The sequence below is a fragment of the Podarcis bocagei genome, assembly GCF_964188305.1.
Source record: "Podarcis bocagei genome assembly, chromosome: 2".
Lineage (NCBI taxonomy): Eukaryota > Metazoa > Chordata > Lepidosauria > Squamata > Lacertidae > Podarcis > Podarcis bocagei.
In genome coordinates this window covers 23,643,981-23,665,081 of record NC_138126.1, presented here as the reverse complement: position 1 = coordinate 23,665,081, position 21,101 = coordinate 23,643,981, and the positions used below count along the sequence as shown (strand labels likewise).

The 21,101-nt window shown below is 48.0% G+C and overlaps 1 protein-coding gene and 1 long non-coding RNA gene across 3 annotated transcripts in view; both read right to left on the bottom strand.

Annotated features, from left to right (window-relative positions):
* LOC308581329 overlaps positions 1-21,101 on the bottom strand; it is a 112,451-nt gene that overhangs the window by 82,718 nt on the left and 8,632 nt on the right. The window lies entirely within an intron of this gene.
* LOC308580878 (antigen-presenting glycoprotein CD1d-like) lies at positions 684-21,021 on the bottom strand. 2 transcript variants are annotated; one of them, XM_081183147.1, is made up of 6 exons: positions 20,587-21,015; positions 13,067-13,345; positions 11,194-11,475; positions 8,918-9,199; positions 5,518-5,623; positions 684-1,110 (listed from the first exon to the last, which is right to left on the bottom strand). In XM_081183147.1, the coding sequence occupies exons 1-6, from the start codon at positions 20,906-20,908 to the stop codon at positions 1,059-1,061; spliced, it is 1,323 nt and encodes a 440-aa protein (XP_081039273.1). In that variant the 5' UTR covers positions 20,909-21,015; the 3' UTR covers positions 684-1,058. The 2 variants fall into 2 exon arrangements, with proteins under 2 accessions (XP_081039273.1, XP_081039274.1); XM_081183148.1 differs by lacking the exon at positions 5,518-5,623 and having other exon boundaries at positions 20,587-21,021.

Sequence of the window (21,101 nt, the reverse complement as noted above, 5' to 3'; positions counted from 1 at the left end):
AGCATTTATTGAATATATGGAAAATAACTGTGTACAGCTGAAAACGCTGGCAGCATTAAGACAAATTCAACAGGGTAAATAATTTTTGATGACTGTAAAAGTGGAAAATTGATTTCAATGGTTATAGTAATATACGCAGGGATGTGTGATATGTAAAACGAACCATGGAAAGAGAAGAAGGGAAAAGGGAAGTCGCTGGATATTTCAAAGTTAGTAAAATGTTTATTTGAAATTGTAAAACAAAAATTATTATTAAAAAAAATACATCTGAATTGTTCACAGTGTCAAATGTAAATTTGTCGGAAGCTTATAAGCTGCTGCAAAAATTGCAAAACGGCCCTCTGGAAACTGCATCTGCCACAGCAAAACAACAAAATGTCATAAGATAAATTCTTACCCGTCTATGGTAGCATAAGCTCTCGTGGACTAGTTAGTTCATAGAAAATAAATACTGTATTAGTATTACTACTAATTAATTTGTTAGCTGCTTGACATAAGGCAGTCTAAGTGGTTCACAATCAAGTTTTTAAAACTTATACATAAAACATTTACAGATAGGTAGCTGTGTTGGTCTGCCATAGTCAAAATAAAAAAATTCCTTCCAGTAACACCTTAAATACCAACTAAGTTAGTTCTTGGTATGAGCTTTCGTGTGCATGCACACTTCTTCAGATACACTGGGCGAAGAAAAAAGTCTTAAACCAACCCTGTAACAAAACGTTGGCACCTCACACTGAGCACAAATTCATCAACTTATTTTAAAGCATTTATATACTGCTTTGAGGCAATCAACTGAAGATCACATAACCTTAAGTTATAATTTGACCGTTACAGCAAGACTAATTGTGCTGGAAACACGATGCTGCCTTATGCCAGGCTTTGCCAACCTGGTGCCCTCTGTACTGGTTGGAGTTGCTGGGAGTTGGAGTCCAATCACTGCCAACATCCCTCCAAGGCCCCAAGCAGGCTTTCTCCAGAGTTTGCCACCTCTATAGCGGAAGCGTTTGCATGCCGATAGTGACAGCATCTCTGCTGTTCTGCGAGGTTTTCTTTTTTCCTCAGCTTCCAGTTGGTGATGTTCCTTCCGCTGAGCGGATGTTTACATAGCTCCTGAAACGAGAAGAGAAAATTAAGTGGCTTGTTCCTGGAAAGAAGCACTAGGCTGCTATCCTGACATCACTTAGGTCCAGCACCGAGGGCCTTCTGGCGGTTCCCTCGCTGTGAGAAGCCGAGTTACAGGGAACCAGGCAGAGCGCCTTCTTGGTAGTGGCACCCGCCCTCCCACCAGATGTCAAAGAGAAAAACAACTACCGGACTTTTAGAAGACATCTGAAGGCAGCCCTGCTTAGGGAAGCTTTTAATGTTTAATAAAGGTAAAGGGACCCCTGACCATTAGGTCCAGTCACAGACGACTCTGGGATTGCGGCGCTCATCTCGCTTTACTGGCCAAGGGAGCCGGTGTACAGCTTCCGGGTCATGTGGCCAGCATGACTAAGCGCTTCTGATGAATCAGAGCAGCGCACGGAAACGCCGGAGTGGTACCTATTTATCTACTTGCACTTTGACGTGCTTTCAAACTGCTAGGTTGGCAGGAGCAGGGACCGAGCGACGGGAGCTCACCCTGTCGCGGGGATTCCAACTGCCGACCTTCTGATCGGCAAGTCCTAGGCTCTGTGGTTTAACCCACAGCACCATAGGTTATTGTATTTTAATATTCTGTTGGAAGCCGCCCAGAGTGGCTGGGAAAACCCAGATGGGCAGGGTATAAATTATATATTATTATTATTATTAGTAGTAGTAGTAGTATTATATCCAAAAGCCAGCATCTCCTTTCCTCACAATGGCTGCCAGCTGCTTCGGGGAAAACCACAAATTGCGTGTGAAGGCAACACCACCCCCTCCCCGCTCTGGTATTCACAAGCAAACCTTGATTTCGGCAGTGGCTCCAACTCCCTTTTCTGATTCACTTCTCAAAACAAAGCCAATCAGAAATGTACCTGGATGAAAGGGGCGCGACCCCCAAGTTTGTGATGAATGAATTTACGGCTCAAACTGCATGAGCTTCAGCTGGTCTAAGCACAGAAATCTTCGAAATAATCCCTGCAAGTTGTAATCTAGAATTTAGCCACCCTGTGCTGTAAAGATTAGCGTTTGCCACCCAATTTTGCCCCTGCCTACTGAAACCAATTAAAATTGGTATAATGTCCTTTTAGGAAAAGACCATGACTGTGGCGTTCAGACTCTGTGGGGAGAGTCGCTCATCCTGAGCAGAAATCTGGGCCTGTTCATTGGCACACTACATTTTTATCCTGCCTTTCCTTCAAGGAGCTCAAGGCAGCGTCCGTAGTTCTTTTTTACAGGACCGTCTCTCCTGGTATGCCCTGCAGAGGACCATAAGGTCCATGAATAACCATAGTTTAGAGGTTCCGGGCCCTAAGGAAGTCAGACTATCCTCCACCAGGGCCAGGGCCTTTTCAGTGATGGCCCCGACCTGGTGGAATGCTCTGTCCCATGAGACTAGGGCCCTTCAGGATTTAACCTCCTTCCGTTGGGCCTGTAAGACAGAGCTATTCCACCTGGCCTTTAATGTGAATTCAGCCTGATCTTTTATTTCCCTTCCCTTCTCTTCCCCTCCCCTTTTATGAAGATTACCCACTCTGAGACCCCACAGCTAATTCTCCCCTGGTCTCCTCGCTGGCCCAAGTAGGACCAATTCAGCCAGCTAGCCCTGGGGATTATCTAAAGCTTATTTCCCCCTAAATTGATTTCTGAATTTTGAATTTTATTGTTATTCATGTTTTTATACTGTATTTTATGCTGCTTTTATAATTAAGTGTTTTAAATTTGTTGTTAGCCGCCCTGAGCCCAGTTTTTGAACCGGGAAGGGCGGGGTATAAATAAAAATTTATTATTATGATTTGCCTCCTCCCGTTTTAACCACACAAAAGCCCTGTGAAGTAGGTTAGGCTGAGAGATGGCAACTGGCCCAAGGTCACCCAAAAACCTCATGGCTGAGCAGGGATTCGAACCCAGTTCTCCTAACACTTTAGGAGGCATGGCTCTTCCCATCGCACAGGCAAAAAAAATCATGGGAACTGTAGTTTACCATCACAGAGCTATAATTCCCTGCACCCTGAACTAAGTAGATTTCCCATGATTATTTGGAGGAAGCAGTGAGATTTAAATGCATGGTTCAGACATTCGACACTAACCAGTACAGTGGTGCCCCGCAAGACGAATGCCTCGCAAGACGGAAAACTCGCTAGACGAAAGAGTTTTCCGTTTTGGAGGTGCTTCGCAAAACGAATCTCCTATGGGCTTGCTTCGCAAGACGACAATGTCTTGCGAGTTCCTGCAGGTTTTTTTCCTTCCCCCCCTTTTCTAAGCCGCTAAACCGCTTATCAGCTGATCCGATCAGCAGATAAGCCGGTAAAAGCAGCTAAAAGCCGCTAATAGCGCTAAGCCGCTTATCAGCTGATCCGATCAGCAGATAAGCCGCTAAAAACCTCTAAAAGCCGCTAATAGCGCTAATCCGCTAATCCGTCAATGGGCTTGCTTCGCAAGACGAAAAAAACCGCTAGACGAAGAGAATCACAGAACGGATTCTTTTCGTCTTGCGAGGCACCACTGTACCCACCCCCCACAAACACAAAGAGACACACTCAACTTCCTGCTTGCAGGAACCCTGGAGTCACAGCTCAGCAACCTTAGTAGCTGACGTTTCACCACTGAAATTGAGTGCTTGCAATTTGTTATATGGCAAAGGCCCAGTGATTTGCAACCACATTGGAATGCGGTGTGAACTTACTTTCTCTGTGACCTACTGAGAATCAGGCCAGATTTCTGTCCTCATATTTCTGCTCCCTCATCCTAACCGTGTCCTGGGCGCTTCTTAGTGATGGCTTCGTTGAAGTGGCCAGAGGCCAGACAGTTTTTGCTGACGGACTGCCCAGCTGCTAATAGTAACTTCAAGGTGAGATTACTGAAGAAGAAGAAGAGTTTGGATTTGATATCCCGCTTTATCACTACCCGAAGGAGTCTCCAAGCGGCTGACAATCTCCTTTCCCTTCCTCCCCCACAACAAACACTCTGTGAGGTGAGTGGGGATGAGAGACTTCAGAGAAGTGTGACTGGCCCAAGGTCACCCAGCAGCTGCATGTGGAGGAGCGGAGACGCGAACCCGGTTCCCCAGATTACAAGACTACCGCTCTTAACCACTACACCACACTGGCGTTATATGTAGGGCTGCCTCTGAAGACAGTTTGGAAACCAGCAGAAGTGCAGAATTCAGCGGCCAGGTTGCTCACCAAAGCAAGATGGTTTGAGCATATTACACCGATCCTGGTCCGACTGCACTGGCTACCAATGAGTTTCCAGGCTCAATACAAAGTGCTGGTTTTGACATAAAGCCTTAAATGGCTCAGGACCGCAATACCTCAAGGACCGCCTCTTTCCATATGAACCTACCCGGACCCCGAGATCATCTTCTGAGGTCCTCCTTCGTGTGCCGCCTCCTCGAGAGGTCCGGAGGGTGGCAACACGAGAACAGGGCCTTCTCGGCAGTGGCTCCCCGCCTGTGGAATGCTCTCCCCAGGGAAGTTCGCCTGATGCCTTCACTTCACACCTTTAGGCACCAGGCAAAAATGTTCCTTTTTAACCAGGTCTTGGGTTGATCTGATGGATATCCTATACCCTTTTAAAATGTGGCTCCTTTGGGGTGAGTGTCATTGGGTTATTATTATTTTGATTTTATATATTGTGATCTTTTCTGTGAACTGCCCTGAGACCTCCGGGTCTAGGGCGGTATATAAATTCAAACAAACAAACAACGGAGTAACTTTCAGATGGCTCTCCGAGTTTGGCTGCTCTTTCATCTGTGCAGCTGATGAGCTACAACTTGGCGGTGTGTGTGTTATTCCTCCTCTGCCCCCTACCTGTTTCCTGCTTGGCAGGGGGTTGGACTCGATGGCCCTTGTGGTCTATTCCAACTCTATGATTCTATGATTCTACCTGCAAATACCAATACCAGCACTAGTTTTGGATCCAAAGTAAAGAGCCAGTGTGTTTACAGTGGCTAGAGTGTGACTAGGGACTTTGGAGAGATGGTTTCAAATCCCCACTCAAGCCATCAATCTTGCTGCTGGTTGACTCTTGGCCACAGCCGCTGCCTCTCAGCCTAACCTACCTCACAGCGTTGTTGTGGGGATTAAATGAGGAGGGGGAAGAACCCATAGCTGTCAACGTTTTCCCTTTTTTAAGGGAAATTCCCTTATTCCGAATAGGATTCCTCGCAAGAAAAGGAAAAAGTTGACAGCTATGGAAGAACCATGTATGCCACCTTCGGCTCCTTGGGGGGAAAAGGTGTGGGTATAAATGAAATAAATAAATGCAATAGGGAAAAAGCAAAGGAAACTCTGGGAATCTCCCCCGAAAGCCACAGAGCTAGCGATGGCCCCCACTTGCGTCCCTCTCTTTGTAAATCGCAAACATTTGAAAAGGGATTAGAGGAAAACTTACCTACGTCTCCTCCGCCGGCAAATTACTACACCTGCCAGAATTGCGACTACAGCTATTAAAGCAATGACAATCTCTATACTTAGCGCAGCCTTGTTTCCTCTGCCATCTGGGGAACACGGTAGACAAGAAAAGAAAAGGCGACAGGATTAGAGAGAGAGAGAGGAGACCCACAACAAGTCACTACGATGTTTCCACCCTACAACCAAGCTGAGTCTAACTGAACACAGTCTAGTGTTGAATACCTACTCTGTGGCAGTGAGGGCAACGAACAAAATTACTTTTCCTCTCCTACAGAGTGTCAGTGCGAGGAGCTGTTCAGCAAGGCTGTTTTGAGTAGTCAGGGGTCTTCTGCACGCTGGCCCACATGAGGAGAATTCGGACCACTCGGCAGCCTGCTGTGGACAATTTGTTCCGCACTTTGCCGAGAAAACCACTTGGGATGCTATCGTTGACACAGGTCTGGTGGATGTAGCTTTGACCTCTGCTTAGTTGCATCCTGTCTGGATTACTGTCCCTTGAAAAGTGCCCCCAAATTTCCAACTGGCCCATCAAGCTGCAACCAAACTGTTGAACCAGGGCTGAAAGACCTTATTCTTCCATATGAACTTGCTTAGCTTCTGCGATCTCTGGGGGAGGCCCTTCTCTAAGGCCCGCCACCCTTAGGGCCACATTTGGTGGGGACACGGGAGAGGGCCTTCTCGGCAGCAGCTCCCAGACTTTGGAAGTCCTTCCCTAAGTCCCTCCCCAAAGCTGTCTCTTTGCTATCCTTCCACCAGCAGGTGAAGAATTTCTTGTTCCAGGTCTCCAGCTTGCGTCACAAATCAATGGCGGTTGCCCCCCACAGGCAGCGAGGAGGTTCAGGCAGGGGGAAACCCGGATTTATGAGGGCACATCCTGGCAATGTTCCCCAGTGGGGTCTGGGGAGTTCACTGCATCCCACTGTGCTGCTCAAGCCTGATTGGAAAATGAATGAAAAACAACAAGAACGAACGGCTGCCAAATAGATCTGGCAAGAGGCCAAATTTGAGGAAAGATTTTATTCTTAACTGTGTACAGAGGAAGAACTTTTAATACTGGAGACTGGACATGTATTCTGTGAGTTATTTATGGCTGCAGCGCATACTCTAGTTGGTGAACAGCGGAAGGAATGGAAAATGACCTTGTACCATCCAGATAAACACTGCAATGAACTGAACAATGGAAGGGAGTAATAATAATAATAATAATAATAATAATAATAATAATAATAATAATAATAATAATCTGGGCGGCTACCAACCAAATATTAAAAACCTCAGTGTCCAGGCTGGATGATGGGGGTGGACACTCTCCTTCAAGTATACTGGACCGAGGCCATTTAGGGCTTTAAAGGTCAACACCAACACTTTGAATTGTGCTCAGAAACGTACTGGGAGCCAGTGTAGGTCTTTCAAGACCGGTGTTATGTGGTCTCGGCGGCTGCCCCCAGTCACCAGTCTAGCTGCCGCATTCTGGATTAGTTGCAGTTTCCGACTCACCTTCAACGGTAGCCGCACATAGAGCGCATTGCAGGAGTCCAAGCTGGAGATAACTAGAGCATGCACCACTCTGGGGAGACAGTCCGCAGGCAGGGAGGGTCTCATCCTGCCTACCAGATGGAGCTGGTGGACAGCTGCCCTGGACACAGAACTGACCTGCGCCTGCATGGACAGCTGTGAGTCCAAAATGACCCCCAGGCTGCGCACCTGGTCCTTCAGGGGCACTGTTACCAGGGAGTCCTCCACACCAGCCCGCCAGGTCTGAAACACCATTGTACATGAAGGACTACACACATGAAATGGATTTTATACTTATAAGATGTAACAGAGGCGCTGTTTGTAAAGAGGGACAAGAATTCAGCTGTAATGATGATGTAACTGAGAGTGAAAGATGACAACTGGACACTAAATAAATGATGGAGCTATTGCAGGAAACGATTGACATATGTTTGCAACTGGAGCGGGAAACCTGATTTCAAAAAACTGTATTAAATGTAATTTGGTTGGATTTGTAATAATTTGGAAAAAGATTTTCTTGTTCCAACAGACCTTTGGGATTTAACAGATATTTAAGGAAAGGACTTTTAATAGTGCTGCACTGTTTTTATTGTTTGTGTTTTAATAGATCCTGTTCTTCACATTGCTTTATATATTTTAGAATTTAATTAACCTTTAATGATGACCTTTTCTATGTTTTTAGCTTTCTGCATTTTATTTGTCCTGTTTTAATTTGTGTAAGCTGCCTTGCATCCTGGTTTGGGGAAAAGGTGAGATGTAAGTAAATTATAATAGTAACAACAGTAATAATTGTTTTCGGTTCTTTGCAAACCACTTTGAGAGGTGGGGTTTGTTTCTTTGTCTGTTTACAATCAAGCGGTGCATGCATTGCATGAACTAAAATATGTAAATAAATGATATGTATAGTTAAAGCCATGGTTTTCCCAGTAGTGATGTATGGAAGTGAGAGCTGGACTATAAAGAAGGCTGATCGCCGAAGAATTGATGCTTTTGAATTATGGTGCTGGAGGAGACTCTTGAGAGTCCCATGGACTGCAAGAAGATCAAACCTATCCGTTCTTAAGGGAATCTGCCCTGAGTGCTCAATGGAAGGACAGATCCTGAAGCTGAGGCTCCAATACTTTGGCCACCTTAGGAGAAGAGAAGATTCCCTGGAAAAGACCCTGATGTTGGGAAAGATGGAGGGCACAAGGAGAAGGGGACGACAGAAGAAGAGATGGTTGGACAGTTCTTGAAGCTACGAACATGAGTTTGAGCAAACTGCGGGAGGCAGTGGAAGACAGGAGTGCCTGGCGTGCTCTGGTCCAGGGGGTCACGAAGAGTCGGACACGACTAAACGACTAAACAACAACAAAAATGTACTAATCCTCTCTGCAACCACAAATCCCAACTGTGGTGAAACCTTCACTTTGATTGGTTAAAGTTGTTCCTGGGGAGAGCTGAAAATATCTATGAAGTGCATGCAGTAACCAATCATGTTATGTAACCAAACAGCAGAAATAGCACTTCGTATTTCATAATCGTCCCGGCGAGGTTCAAGAGTCAACAAAAAAGGCGAGGTTTCTGCAATTGTCTGCCCACTGAAAGGCTCGAGATACTATAATCTTTGCAGGCTGGCTCAGTAAACAAGTTGGCTCAGTAATCAAGATAGGAACTTTTCTTTTTCTTTCAAAATAACTTCTCATTTGTGGTGAAGTTCCAGCTAACCCCAGAAACAATTTTAGCAGAATAAGGACCAGCAAGGAGATGGGGTGTGGGAATTATCGCTGCCATCCCTTGCCATTCAAAAATAAAGCAGTAGCTAATGCGTGCCACTCTCTTCCTAACAGAGACGTGCAATATTTTTCTATACCCAAAGTACCTACCCCAAGGGATGATTTTCACCCCCAGGCTGATGTGCTGCACCCTGCAAGCGTATCTGTGGTCATCCGCTGACTTAATAACCAGAGTACTCCTGATCTGGTAAGTCAGGTCGTGGTTAGGCAGTATCTCGGTGGAGTTGAAGTCTGAGCTGGGCAGCTCTTTCTCATCCTGCAGCCAGGAGACGTTGATGGGTCGTGGGTAGAAGCCGGTGACTCGGCAAACCAGCAGCAAAGAGTCGGGGGCTGGCGGGGTCTTGTGGGTGAAGACCTCATAGTCTGGCGACACTGAGAGAGCAGAACAGCTCAGAACGCAAGTTACATATGCTTACAAAGCCATATCACGCTATGCTCTGGTCCGAGCCTCCCAGAATCTGAGATGATTTGCACAAGCACCGGGTGTGCGGTGTCAGGAGCCGTCCTACTCTCGAGTAGGACCCTGGTAGAGACACATGCCCAACTGGCATGTTCTCTCGCTCCTGGTCGATCATTTGGGAGCTTCAAAAGCTTTCTTCTGCCCGAACATCACAGCGACTGATGCCTTGGAGACATCGGCACACTGCAGAAACTTCACAGCTTGTGTAAGAGACCTCAGCAACTCAGCATTTTGGCTAATCTACTTTACTTACATATAAACACACGCGGAGCACTGCAACATGGCTCCCTCTCTCTCTCTAGCATCAGATAGCAAAGAGAAAGAACAAAGGACAATAGTCCCACTTCACGGAACACAGTAACACAAACATCCTGTCTCTGTCACTTCCCACTCTGCAGAATGAAAACCTACACCGTCATGGGAAAGACAACAATCCCATGACTGCAGACACGGGGAATGAATCTCCAATATGCGGCACCCGTTTGAGATTGCTGCATGCAGTCAGCTCCCTGTCTTGTGTACAGAAGAGTCGCAAGTAGACTCAGCTGTGTAGGAGGTTATGCTTTTTATGTGTCGTTACATTTGGGGTCATTTGAGGTGGGATGTGCAACACATTTAATACCTATTAAACCAAACTGGGGTGTGGGTGGGTGGGTGTGTGGTCAAGAACAGGTAAGGTGGCAGTCTCTCTTCCTGTTTCTCCAAACAAAAACAGTCTGCTGGATTGGCCCTGTATCCTGTTCTCACAGCAGCCAACAGATTCCTGTGGGGTAACCCGAAATCAGGATTTGAGCACAATAGTGCTTTCCACCTGCCTGGCCTGTGGCTTCCAGCAACTGGGATTCAAAGTCACAGCATTACTGCCTCGGACTTTAGAGGCAGAGCATAGCAAAATGTGCAGGGATTGTTCTTTCACAGAACTAGTTCCGACTATTAGCTTAGAGGCTTCAGAAGAGGAGTGGGGAACCTTGGGGCCTGTTTTGCTGGACTACAATTCCCATCAGCCCCAGCTAGCATAACAATGGCAAGTGGCAGTGGGAGATGTAGTTCAGGATCGTCAGGAGCGTCACAGGTTTACCCACACTTGTTTCAGGACCTCATCAAGGTAACTGAAGTAGCCCTGTTTTAGCTTCAGCTGTAAAGGTAAAAGGTGAGGTAAAGGACCCCCGGACGGTTAAGTCCAGTCAAAGGTGACTGTGGTGTTGTGGCGCTCATCTCGCTTTCCGGCGTTTGTCCACAGATAGCTTTCCGGGTCATGTGGCCAGCATGACTAAACCGCTTCTGGCACAATAGGATACTATGACGGAAGCCAGAGCGCATAGAAACACTGTTTACCTTCCCGCCGCAGCGGTACCCATTTATCTACTTGCACTGGCGTGCTTTCGAACTGCTAGGTTGGCAGGAGCTGGGACAGAGCAACGGGAGCTCACTCCATTGAGGGGATTCGAACTGCCAACCTTCCGATCGGCAAGCCCAAGAGGGTTTAGACCACAGCGCCACCTGTCTCCCTGCCCATCAGGATGGCCGAGTGGTCTAAGGCACCAGACTCAAGGTTGATTCCTTCCCACCTCTTGGGTGTTCTGGTCTCCAAATGGGGGTGTGCGTTCAAATCCCACTTCTGACACATCCTTCTGCTGTGACATGATCAAAGGGCCAAAGTGTAATTCAGATCAAATATGGGTGAGCAGCAGGAGCAGATTGCTGGAGTTCTTGCTCAAAACCACAGACCCCCTTGAAAGTGGATTATTAGCCCAAGAGTGGGAAGCTTCCAGTCTGTGCAATTGGGAAGCGTAGCGCCTGTGAGTTTTTTCCTCATTTATTTCTAGGGGGAAGAACGTGTGCTGCCCTTTGTTCCATGGAGCAAATAGAAAAAGGAAGTAAATAAATTGCTAGTTTCCAGTCTCACCCTGCCTCTGCACAGCCTCCTTTCCGGTCTCAAGGAAGGTGTTGTGAGCTCTGATGCACTGGCTCAGCAGAAAGAACTGTAGAGTTGCAACTGTGCCCTTGTCACCGTTCAGGATCTGTTGAACATAGGCAGCCATCGCATTCTCCTGCAGAGCAACCCAGCTGCCGTTATCTGCACTGAAGGTGACAATGGATTCTCCTTCTAAGGCAGCGTCGTAGAAGCCCCTCGTCGTGACGTTGGACGTGGACTCACAAAATATCAAGGACTGCACAACGAAAGGATCTGGGTGTTGAAATGAGTTATTGGGGGGTATAAAAGAAATGGAAAGGGAGTCCTTAGAAGGTGAAGATACAGGACCTTTCTCTGCAGTTTTTATTTTTTATGTTATTTTATTGTTTGAGGGTCCCCCCCCTCCACCACCCCCAATCCAGTGGTATATAAATATTTTGAAGTAAAATGAACAAAACTTTGCAGCGCATTCTGATATGTTACATTCAGCAGAAGGCTCTTCTGGCTTAGGATCTGGGGGCTTCCCACAGCAAATTATTTCCTGCTCCCAAAAGACAGATATATTAAGTCGGGTCCGAGCTTCTGCTAAAGATGTACAGAAATGGTGGCGCCTCTAAGGCAGAGGTGGTGGGAACTCTCAGCTCTCCCGATGTTTCTGCACTCCCAACTTCCATGAATTTAACCCCCACATTTGCAGGGATTGGGGTCACCCTCTCTACCCCCTCAATTCCCATGAATTCCACATAGTGCATTATTAAATTATGGAGTTGGCTCCCACAAAATGGAGTGATGACCACCAACTTGGATGGGTTAAAAAAAATATATGAAACAAATCTGTGTTCCCTGAGGCTGATGGGAGTTTTAGTCCAAAGCGCCTTGAGGGCACTGGGTTCCAAAGCCTGCAAGAGACCAGGGGCCCATGATACGCTGTCAGGCGGCAGAGCAACCAACCCCCATGCCAGGTTGCCAGGAACGGACAAGACAGGAAAAGGCCTTACCAGCTGTTTTCTATTCAATATTCACAGAGAGAGGCTTGGGAATGCAGCCTCTTGGGGCAATGGCGTTGTCCCGAGTGACTCATCGCTACAAGTGCTGGGAAGGGTTTGCCAGGTTCTGGGAGAGGGAGGGTCTGGAATGCTTTCTAAAGACACTGTGTCCGTCAGCTGTCTCCCCCCTGGCGCTTCTTCCTCTTCCTCCTCTCCCATTATTTTCCACTCATCTGCCTCTGAGCTGTGATCTCCCTCAAACCCCTGTTGTAATTCTGAACTGTCTTCTTCTTCTTCTCTGGAAGGGTCAGGCTGGGGAGGCGGTCTCCACCATTCCTCCTCTGCCCAGTCCCTGACCTAGAAATACCCACAATGCAACTCTATACACACAGAGAGCAGGACCAAACCTGAGAATATGGGGCTGGGGGGGGGGGAATCAGATAACAGAGGAATCTCCTGTCACACACAGCCCAGTAGAGGCTGAGGGGCCCAAGCCATTTAGATCAGGGGTCAGCAACCTTTTTCAGCCGTGGGCCGGTCCACTGTCCCTCAGACCATATTTTTTTTTAAAAAATATGAACGGATTCCTATGCCCCGCAAATAACCCAGAGATGCATTTTAAATAAAAGGACACATTCTACTCATGTAAAAACACCAGGCAGGCCCGACAAATAACCCAGAGATGCATTTTAAATAAAAGGACACATTCTACTCATGTCAAAACACGCTGATCCCTGGACTGTCCGCAGGCTGGATCTAGAAGGTGGTTAGGCTGCATCCGGCCTCCGGGCCTTAGGTTGCCTACCCCTGATTTAGATGATCTCTTCACCAAGGAGACACAGCACTCCTAGAAGAACAGAACCAGTGGCGATACTTACAGCTGCCTTTGAGAAACGTGACCATTTTGTTGATGGTTTGTACGAAGCCTAGGAAGTAGCCTTTGATAATCTTCAGCAGACCGTCCCACTCTTCAGGCGTGAGGCCGCTTACGCCCCAAGGCTGGAGGAACTTGAACTTCCAGGTGTTGGTATCCAACGTAACTACCGCCACGTCTCCCAGAAAAGTAGCGCCCTCGATGTCTGTGTCACTGGCATTGTGGAACACCACCGTCTGAAGCAGGTGGAGGGCATGGGGTGTTTCTGGGAGAGGAAGGGAGGCTGGTGGGGGAAGAGTAGATAAATAAAGGCTGGCTGGCTCAGTTGGTTAGAGCATGGTGCTGATGATACCAAGGCCGCGGGTTCGAGCCCCGTATGGGACAGCTGCATATTCCTGCATTCCAGGGGGCTGGACCAGATGACTCTTATGATTCTATGAAGAATAAAAAGGTAAAGGGACCCCTGACCATTAGGTCCAGTCGTGGCTGACTCTGGGGTTGCGGCGCTCATCTCGCTTTATTGGCCAAGGGAGCCGGCATACAGCTTCCGGGTCATGTGGCCAGCATGACTAAGCCGCTTCTGGCAAACCAGAGCAGTGCACGGAAATGCCGTTTACCTTCCCGCTGGAGTGGTACCTATTTATCTACTTGCACTTTGACGTGCTTTTGAACTGCTAGGTTGGCAGGAGCAGGGACTGAGCAATGGGAGCTCACCCCGTCACGGGGATTCAAACCGCCGACCTTCTGATTAGCAAGTCCTAGGCTCTGTGGTTTAACCCACAGCGCCACCCGCGCCCTGTCTATGAATAATGGGCAAGAGGAAACATCTAGGTCCCACTCAGGTGGCCAATTGCTCCGGAGGGGAAGAGCTCCTCTGCCTTTAATGTTAATAGTTGAGGAGAGAATTTTGGCTGCTGATCGCATCAGGGGAAGACAGCCCGGGGGGGGGGGTCCCACTTAGGAGAATGACCAGGAAAGCCCCTCCCGCCAGACACAGCGGGTGGGGCAGAACTATCCCTCCAACATCTGCGTCTCTGAAGCTAATCTGGGCAGGGCAGGTGGGTGACAAGATGCAAATACTGCACTCCTCCCAATGTATCCACACAGCCACTGCCCTGCTCTACACACACACACACACACACACACACACACACCAGATCAGCTACAACCACTCTTGTGTTGGTAAAGTTGCTCCACAGCTCGGCCAAACCACACTGGTGTTTGCAACCCTAAAAAGCCTCCCACCGGCTGTTTTTCATTTTAATTTAATTGCAAAATAGCATTATTTTGTTATTGAAAAGGGGGGGGGGGATAAGAGGAAAGCCTGCATAGCCTCCCCCACCCCATGAAAGAATGAATTTGGATTGAAATTCCCCATTAAAGACAAGCATCATAATAATAATAACAACAACAATAATAATAATTTTATTATTTATACCCCGACCATCTGGCTGGGTTTACCCAGCCACTCTCACTTTTTGTAATGAGGGAACTGCCAGAAGGCCCTCGGAGCTGGACCTCAGGGTCTGGGCTGAACGATGGGGGTGGAGACGCTCCTTCAGGTCGTTCCTGGGCTGAGGCCGTTTAGCATTACTAAACAAACTACACTTCTGTTGCCTTTTTGGAGCTCAAGGAAGACCTTCCTCTTCCATCAAGCCTTTTATATAGAGATCTTGCCCAGTCTGCATGGGAATTTTTTTTAAAAGATGTTTTATTATTTTAATGCTTGGTGTTTGCCACCCTGAGCTCCTTTGAAGCATCAATTATAAATTTCAACAACAACAACACCAGCCACTAACAACAGCAAGCGGTACAACGGACAGGACCCGAAAACAGAAAGCTTTAAATTACAAGCACAGGAGACCAAAACCTTTCAACAGTGCTTTGCTTGCCTGCTCTGCTCCTGCATTCCTATATTCTATGCTACAGAACGGTGTTGCAACTGTATTTTCTCGCTGAAATCCCCAGCAAATATCAGATACGAAAAGGCCCCACCCAACACAGCAAACACTGGACTGCAACCATTTGTCAACACCTTCGGGTGACACCAATTTGAACCTTATTCCAAGAAGACCCACTGAAACCAATGGGCTTAAAGCAATGACTCTATTCTGAATATTACTAACACTGGAAATTGCCTATCAACTAGAGCAGGGGTTCCCATACTGTGTCCGCAGACCACGAGTGATCCATGAGCTTCATTCAGGTGGTCCAATGCATGTCTACATAAAATCTTTGTGTAATTTTTTAACTGTCTTTTATTGCTTCTTTTATCGTAATACAATTAGAATTTGGTGGCTCCTCAGCTTCTAATATTGGGTTTAAAAACAACAACAAAAAATACCCAAGCATTTGAGAGCGATTTAACCTTCCTGACTGGTAAAAAGGAAGCTGAAATGCAACCACATCATTTTGGCGACATTTCCTGTTTTTAAATCAAATGTGACTGCGTTCTTGGCAATCAGCCATTGACATGTATATTTAATTTAATAACACTACCGTAACTTTTCCCAACTGGCTCAACAACACTTACATCTTGCACCAGGTCCTGGGTGCCACTGAAGACTAAATCCAGGGTCGCCACCTTTTCCAGCCATTCTAGGGCATAGTTGTTTAGGGTACCTAGAAATTTTGCCTCTTTGTCATGATTGGAAAACATAGGCAGCCAGTTTGTGTCACTCACGACTTGGAACATTTCCTCTTTTGGGAGCTTCCTTGATTTCATTCCTCTTCTCAAGATCTCACTGAGCATTTTGAACAGAAGCACCCCTAGCACTAAATGACCACTGGGGCCCAGTATCACCACCCAAAACAATTCTGTGGACTTTTGTGCTTCTTTGAGGATGTCTAACTTGCTGGACCGTAAAGAAGGTTGATCGCCGAAGAATTGATGCTTTTGAATTATGGTGCTGGAGGAGACTCTTGAGAGTCCCCTGGACTGCAAGAAGATCAAACCTATCCGTTCTTAAGGGAATCTGCCCTGAGTGCTCACTGGAAGGACAGATCGTGAAGCTGAGGCTCCAGTACTTTGGCCACCTCATGAGAAGAGAAGACTCCCTGGAAAAGACCCTGATGTTGGGATAGATGGAGGGCACAAGGAGAAGGGGACAACCGAGGACGAGATGGGTGGACAGTGTTCTCGAAGCTACCAGCATGAGTTTGACCAAGCTGCGGGAGGCAGTGGAAGACAGGAGTGCCTGGCGTGCTCTGGACCATGGGGTCACGAAGAGTCGGACACGACTAAACAACAACAACTTGCTGAAATCAATGCCCCCTTTGCCATACAGAGACACACTTACACACACAGCCCAGTACGTCCTTCCCTGCCCTTCCTACTTCCAGAGGCAACCGCGTCCCACTGGTTCTCTCCGTTCCACCAGGTAAATGCAGAATTGCAGCTTTTGTTTGTTGCAAGGCAATGGACAAGAATATATTTGCTCCTATGAGATAATGCACTGCGTGTGTGCACGGAAATGTTTTAAAAACAAGAAAGGTAACACTAAAATCACAGACCATGCCCCAGTAGAAGTTACCATTAAAACAGGAGAGGGAACGCAAACCACCCCATCAAGCTCCTTCAGTCCCATCCTAACCACAAATAAACAAATTAGAGAGAGTCTCACAAAAACTCTCCAAAACTACTTCAAGGAAAACAATGTAGACAATATAACAACTCCCCTCCTATGGGATGCAATGAAAGTGGTCACTAGAGGAGCTTGCATAAAAGAGAAAAAATCTCTTAAAAAACAAACCTCAAAAGTTAGCAAAACAGAACAAGACATCACGGTCCTCTCATCACGCTACAAACAAACAGGATCTAAAAAACTCCTTAAACTTATAGAACTGAAAAAGGAGAGAACTAGACTCCCTAGAAATGAACAAAACAATGGTCAACATTCTATACTCTAAACAACGCTTCTACAAGTTTGGAGGGGGGAAATTCCAGGCTATTAGCAAACAGGTGATAGGTTATCTGGCTATTATTGCACATTGGCTATCAGCTAGAGACTGTATTTTGATACAGTTTAAAATTCTTGCATCCGTGCGTTAAAGAGATGTGCTGCGTGAAGTTTATTTAGACCTTGTTTATCTGCAAACCGTGTGAACACCTGTTTTTGGTACCAGCCACCATTTACTGCCACATCAACCGCAATAACGGTTTCGTTTTAGTGCAACTTGCAGAAGTGCGGGAGTTGAGACAGAACCCCTCCTATAACCCCTCTGAAGATGGAATAATAGTGCTCATCTTGTCTCCCTTTGCTGAGCTGACAGAGAGACCAGCCCATTCCTTTCCATTGAACAGTGGTCTGTGATGCCAAAATATCTATTCTCTACAGATGTCACCAAGTGAAATATCTCCCTGGCACGGAGCAAAACGTTTATCACCTGCTAACCACATGAAACTGTTTAGATAGGCAGGTGCAGAATACGCTTTAAAAGTTGTCAACTCGACCCAGCATTGAGAATGCTGCTTTTCAAAAGACTGACAGTATTGTGGAACCTTAAAAAGACTATAATCATTTCCTCGTGGCACAAAGTTTGTGGTTTATAATACAGTGGTACCTCAGGTTACAGACGCTTCAGGTTGCAGACTCCGCTAACCCAGAAATAGTACGCCGGGTTAAGAACTTTACCTCAGGATGAGAACAGAAATCGTGTGCTGGCAGCGGGAGGCCCCATTAGCTAAAGCGGTACCTCAAGTTAAGAACAGTTTCAGGTTAAGAACGGACCTCCAGAACAAATTAAGTTCTTAACCCAAGGTACCACTGTACTAACTTGTTCAGGGTTGTTATAACAAAAAGAAATTCTGAAGAACTCCAAAAGGCTCTCTCCTCCTGGGTGAATGGGTGGGGAACCAGCAAATGCCATTCGTTGTAAACAAGTGTTAAAAGTGAGGTATGTCAGAGCGAAAATACGTAACTTTACATATATGCTCATGGGGTCTGAACAGCCAGGAAATTAACAGGAACAAGACTTTGGGTTCATCTTGATGGAGATGTTGCTGTGCCCAGTGGCGTAGCGTGAGGGGGTGCAAGGGGGTCCGGCCGCACCGGGCGCAACATCTGGGGGGGGCGCGCTCGCTGCCTCCGGAGTTGCCGAAGAGCCTCGGGCGCAGGCTGTAGCAGAGCCGCATGTCTCGCGGAACCGACGAGCTGTGCGCGCGTCCGGGCTGAAGGCGCCCGGCAGGGGGCAGCTCTCAGCGCTCTCCGCGGAGGACGCGCCAGGCAGCCCCTCCTCACAGCCCCGCCTCCGCTGCTGGGCCGTTGCATTTTCCTCGCCTCTCTGCCCCCCTCCTCCTCCGGGCAAGCGGCGTCGTTTGGGCGGCAGCGCCAGCGGCAACTCGCAGGTTAGGGGGCGCGCAAATTACGTGCCTTGCCCCGGGTTAGGGGGCGCAAATTACTTGCGTTGCCCCGGGTGCTGACAACTCACGCTACGCCGCTGGCTGTGCCTGTGAAAAGGGTAAATTCCATGCTAGGGATCATGAAGAAAGGAATTGAAAAGAAAACTGCCAATATCCTAAAGCCATTACAGAAATCTTATGTTGTGGCCATATTTAGGAATACAGAATACAATTCTGGTCAGCTCACCTCAAAAAGGGTATTGTGGAGTGGGAAAAGGTTCAGAAACGGGCAACCAAAAGGGATGAAGGTAAGGAACGGTTACACCTGTGAGGATGGGCTGCAGCCTTTGGAACTTTTTTTATGTTCAGAGAAAAGGTGACTAAGATGTGACCTGATAAAAGTTGATAAGCTTGGGGGAAAGGGGATAGGGGGGGAACATTTCCTCCCTCTTTTGTAACACTGCAGCTCGTGGACACCCAGCAAAGCCGAATACTGGAAGATTCAGCACCGATTTAAAAAAATACTTCACGCACCACATAATGAAGACGCGAAACTTGTTCCCACAGGGAGCAGCGATGGTTGTGAACTTAGATGGCTTTAAAAGGGGACTGGGCAAATTATTGGAGGGTAGGTAAAGGTCAAGGACCCCTGGACGGTTAAGTCCAGTCAAAGGTGACTATGGGGTTGCGGCGCTCATCTTGCTTTCAGACCGAGGGAGACAGCGTTTGTCCACAGACAGCTTTCCAGATCATGTGACCAGCAGGACTAAACCGCTTCTGGCACATTGGGACACCGTGATGGAAACCAGAGCGCACGGAAATGCTGTTTACCTTCCTGCTGGAGCGGTACCTATTTATCTACTTGCACTGGCGTGCTTTCAAACTGCTAGGTTGGCAGGAGCTACGACGGAGGAACCGGAACTCACCCCGTCGTGGGGATTCGAACCTGTGCTCAGGTCCCGCTTGCAGGTTTCCCCAGGCATCCAGCCGGCCACTGTGAGAAGAACAGGATGCTGGACAAGACGGGCCATTGCTCTGATCCAGCAGGGTCCTTCTTATGTTCTGACAAAGACCCATATTTTATTTATTTAGGTAAATTGCGTCACCATCACTCCAATTTCCCCAGGTTCTCTCCCCCCTCCCCCACATCTCTACTCAACATCACGCTCCGCATTCTAGATAAGCCTCCATTGCATGATGCTTTCTCGAAGCCAGAGACCACGCATGAAAAGCCACCTGTGCTCTGGAGGGTAGGATTCGAACCAATGGCTTCAAGTTACAAGAAAGGAGAATCCGACGAAACATCAGAAAGAACATTCTGACAGTAAGACCTGTTTGACAGTGGAACGGTCTTCCCTCAGGAGGTTGTGGACTCTCCTTTCTTTGAAGGTTTTTAAGCAGAGGTTGGGTGGCCGTCTGTCATGGATGCTTTAGCTGAGATTCCTGCATTGCAGGGGGCTGGACTAGATGACGCTAGGGGTCCCTTCCAACTCTACTTTGGGACTTTGGGGGGGAGGGGCTTCTTAATATATATTTTTATTTCCCCCAAATTTCATGAACTAACATTTAGATTAGATCAAAAAGTCAAGGACCCTGAAAGGATTTCCTGTTCCTCTATGGTTTGGAGAAAATCCAACGACAAGCGAAACCAACTAGTTTCAGATTTCCCCACATCCTCCTTTGAGTCCCATGAAGGCAACATTGTGGCTACAGAAGAGGAAGCTGACCCCCAGAGCCGTCTTTCCCACAGGGCGCTGGCCTTTCAGGGGCGCCCCAGCGAGTGGGGGAGCTGCACGGCTTTACTGGTGGCCTCCCCTTTCCCTGCACGCCTGCCAGCTGCGCCCCGCCAACTACAGTGGTGCCTCGGGTTAAAAACTTAATTCGTTCCGGAGGTCCGTTCTTAACCTGAAACTGTTCTTAACCTGAAGCACCACTTTAGCTAATGGGGCCTCCCACTGCTGCCGCCATGCGATTTCTGTTCTCATTCTGAAGCAAAGTTCTTAACCTGAGGTCCTATTTCTGTGTTAGCGGAGTCTGTAACCTGAAGCGTCTGTAACCTGAGGTACCACTGTAATGAGTTCTGCTAGTGAAAGCCCACACAAGGGCTTTCCTCCCAAGCCTCTGCAGGGATCGCTCTCCCACAGCATCTCCCAAATTTCATTTAAAAAAGGAAGTTCACATACCTGGGCTGGCTCTGCAGGGCGACGAGGCGAGGAACCCAAACAGCAGCAACACCCAGGCTGGAGATTGCAGGGCTCGCTTCTGGCCCCTTCTCACGTGCACGCTGGAAGCAGGGGCACGCGCGGAAAGCGAAAGTAGCTCGCTTTCCCTCCTCCCGCAGGGGAGATTCCTATTCCGCAAGGAAGAACCCACGGAGCGACGGCGGAACTCCAGGACACGGTCTCGCCCTTCCCGCGCTGGGTTCGCATTTCTGCATGCAAAGCGGGTGCTCCCGGGCGACTTTCCCACGCCGGTTCCGTCTGCGCATCCTTGCACCTGCCTCATTCCCCGATGGGTGTCCTGCCACCCAGGGGTGGAAAAAGCAGTCCGAGCGGCAGCAGCACCAGCTGCAGTTTTCCTGGGCTCCTGTGCTCGCCCGCCCGCCCTCTGCAGCCACTAGGGGAGGCCGTCTCGGGACGCGGCGCAGGCGAAGGCGAAGGAGCCACCCCTCTTCTCTGCGCTCTGCTCCGTCCTCGCC

Coding starts and splice junctions, on each gene's coding strand:
- LOC308580878 (XM_081183147.1), bottom strand. CDS start 20,908: ATGAGGCAGGTGCAAGGATGCGCAGACGGAACCGGCGTGGGAAAGTCG. Junction 11,476..13,066: donor CACGTTTCTCAAAGGCAGCT/GTAAGTATCGCC, acceptor TTCAACACCCAG/ATCCTTTCGTTGTGCAGTCC. Junction 5,624..8,917: donor GGTGAAAATCATCCCTTGGG/GTAGGTACTTTG, acceptor CGTGTTCCCCAG/ATGGCAGAGGAAACAAGGCT.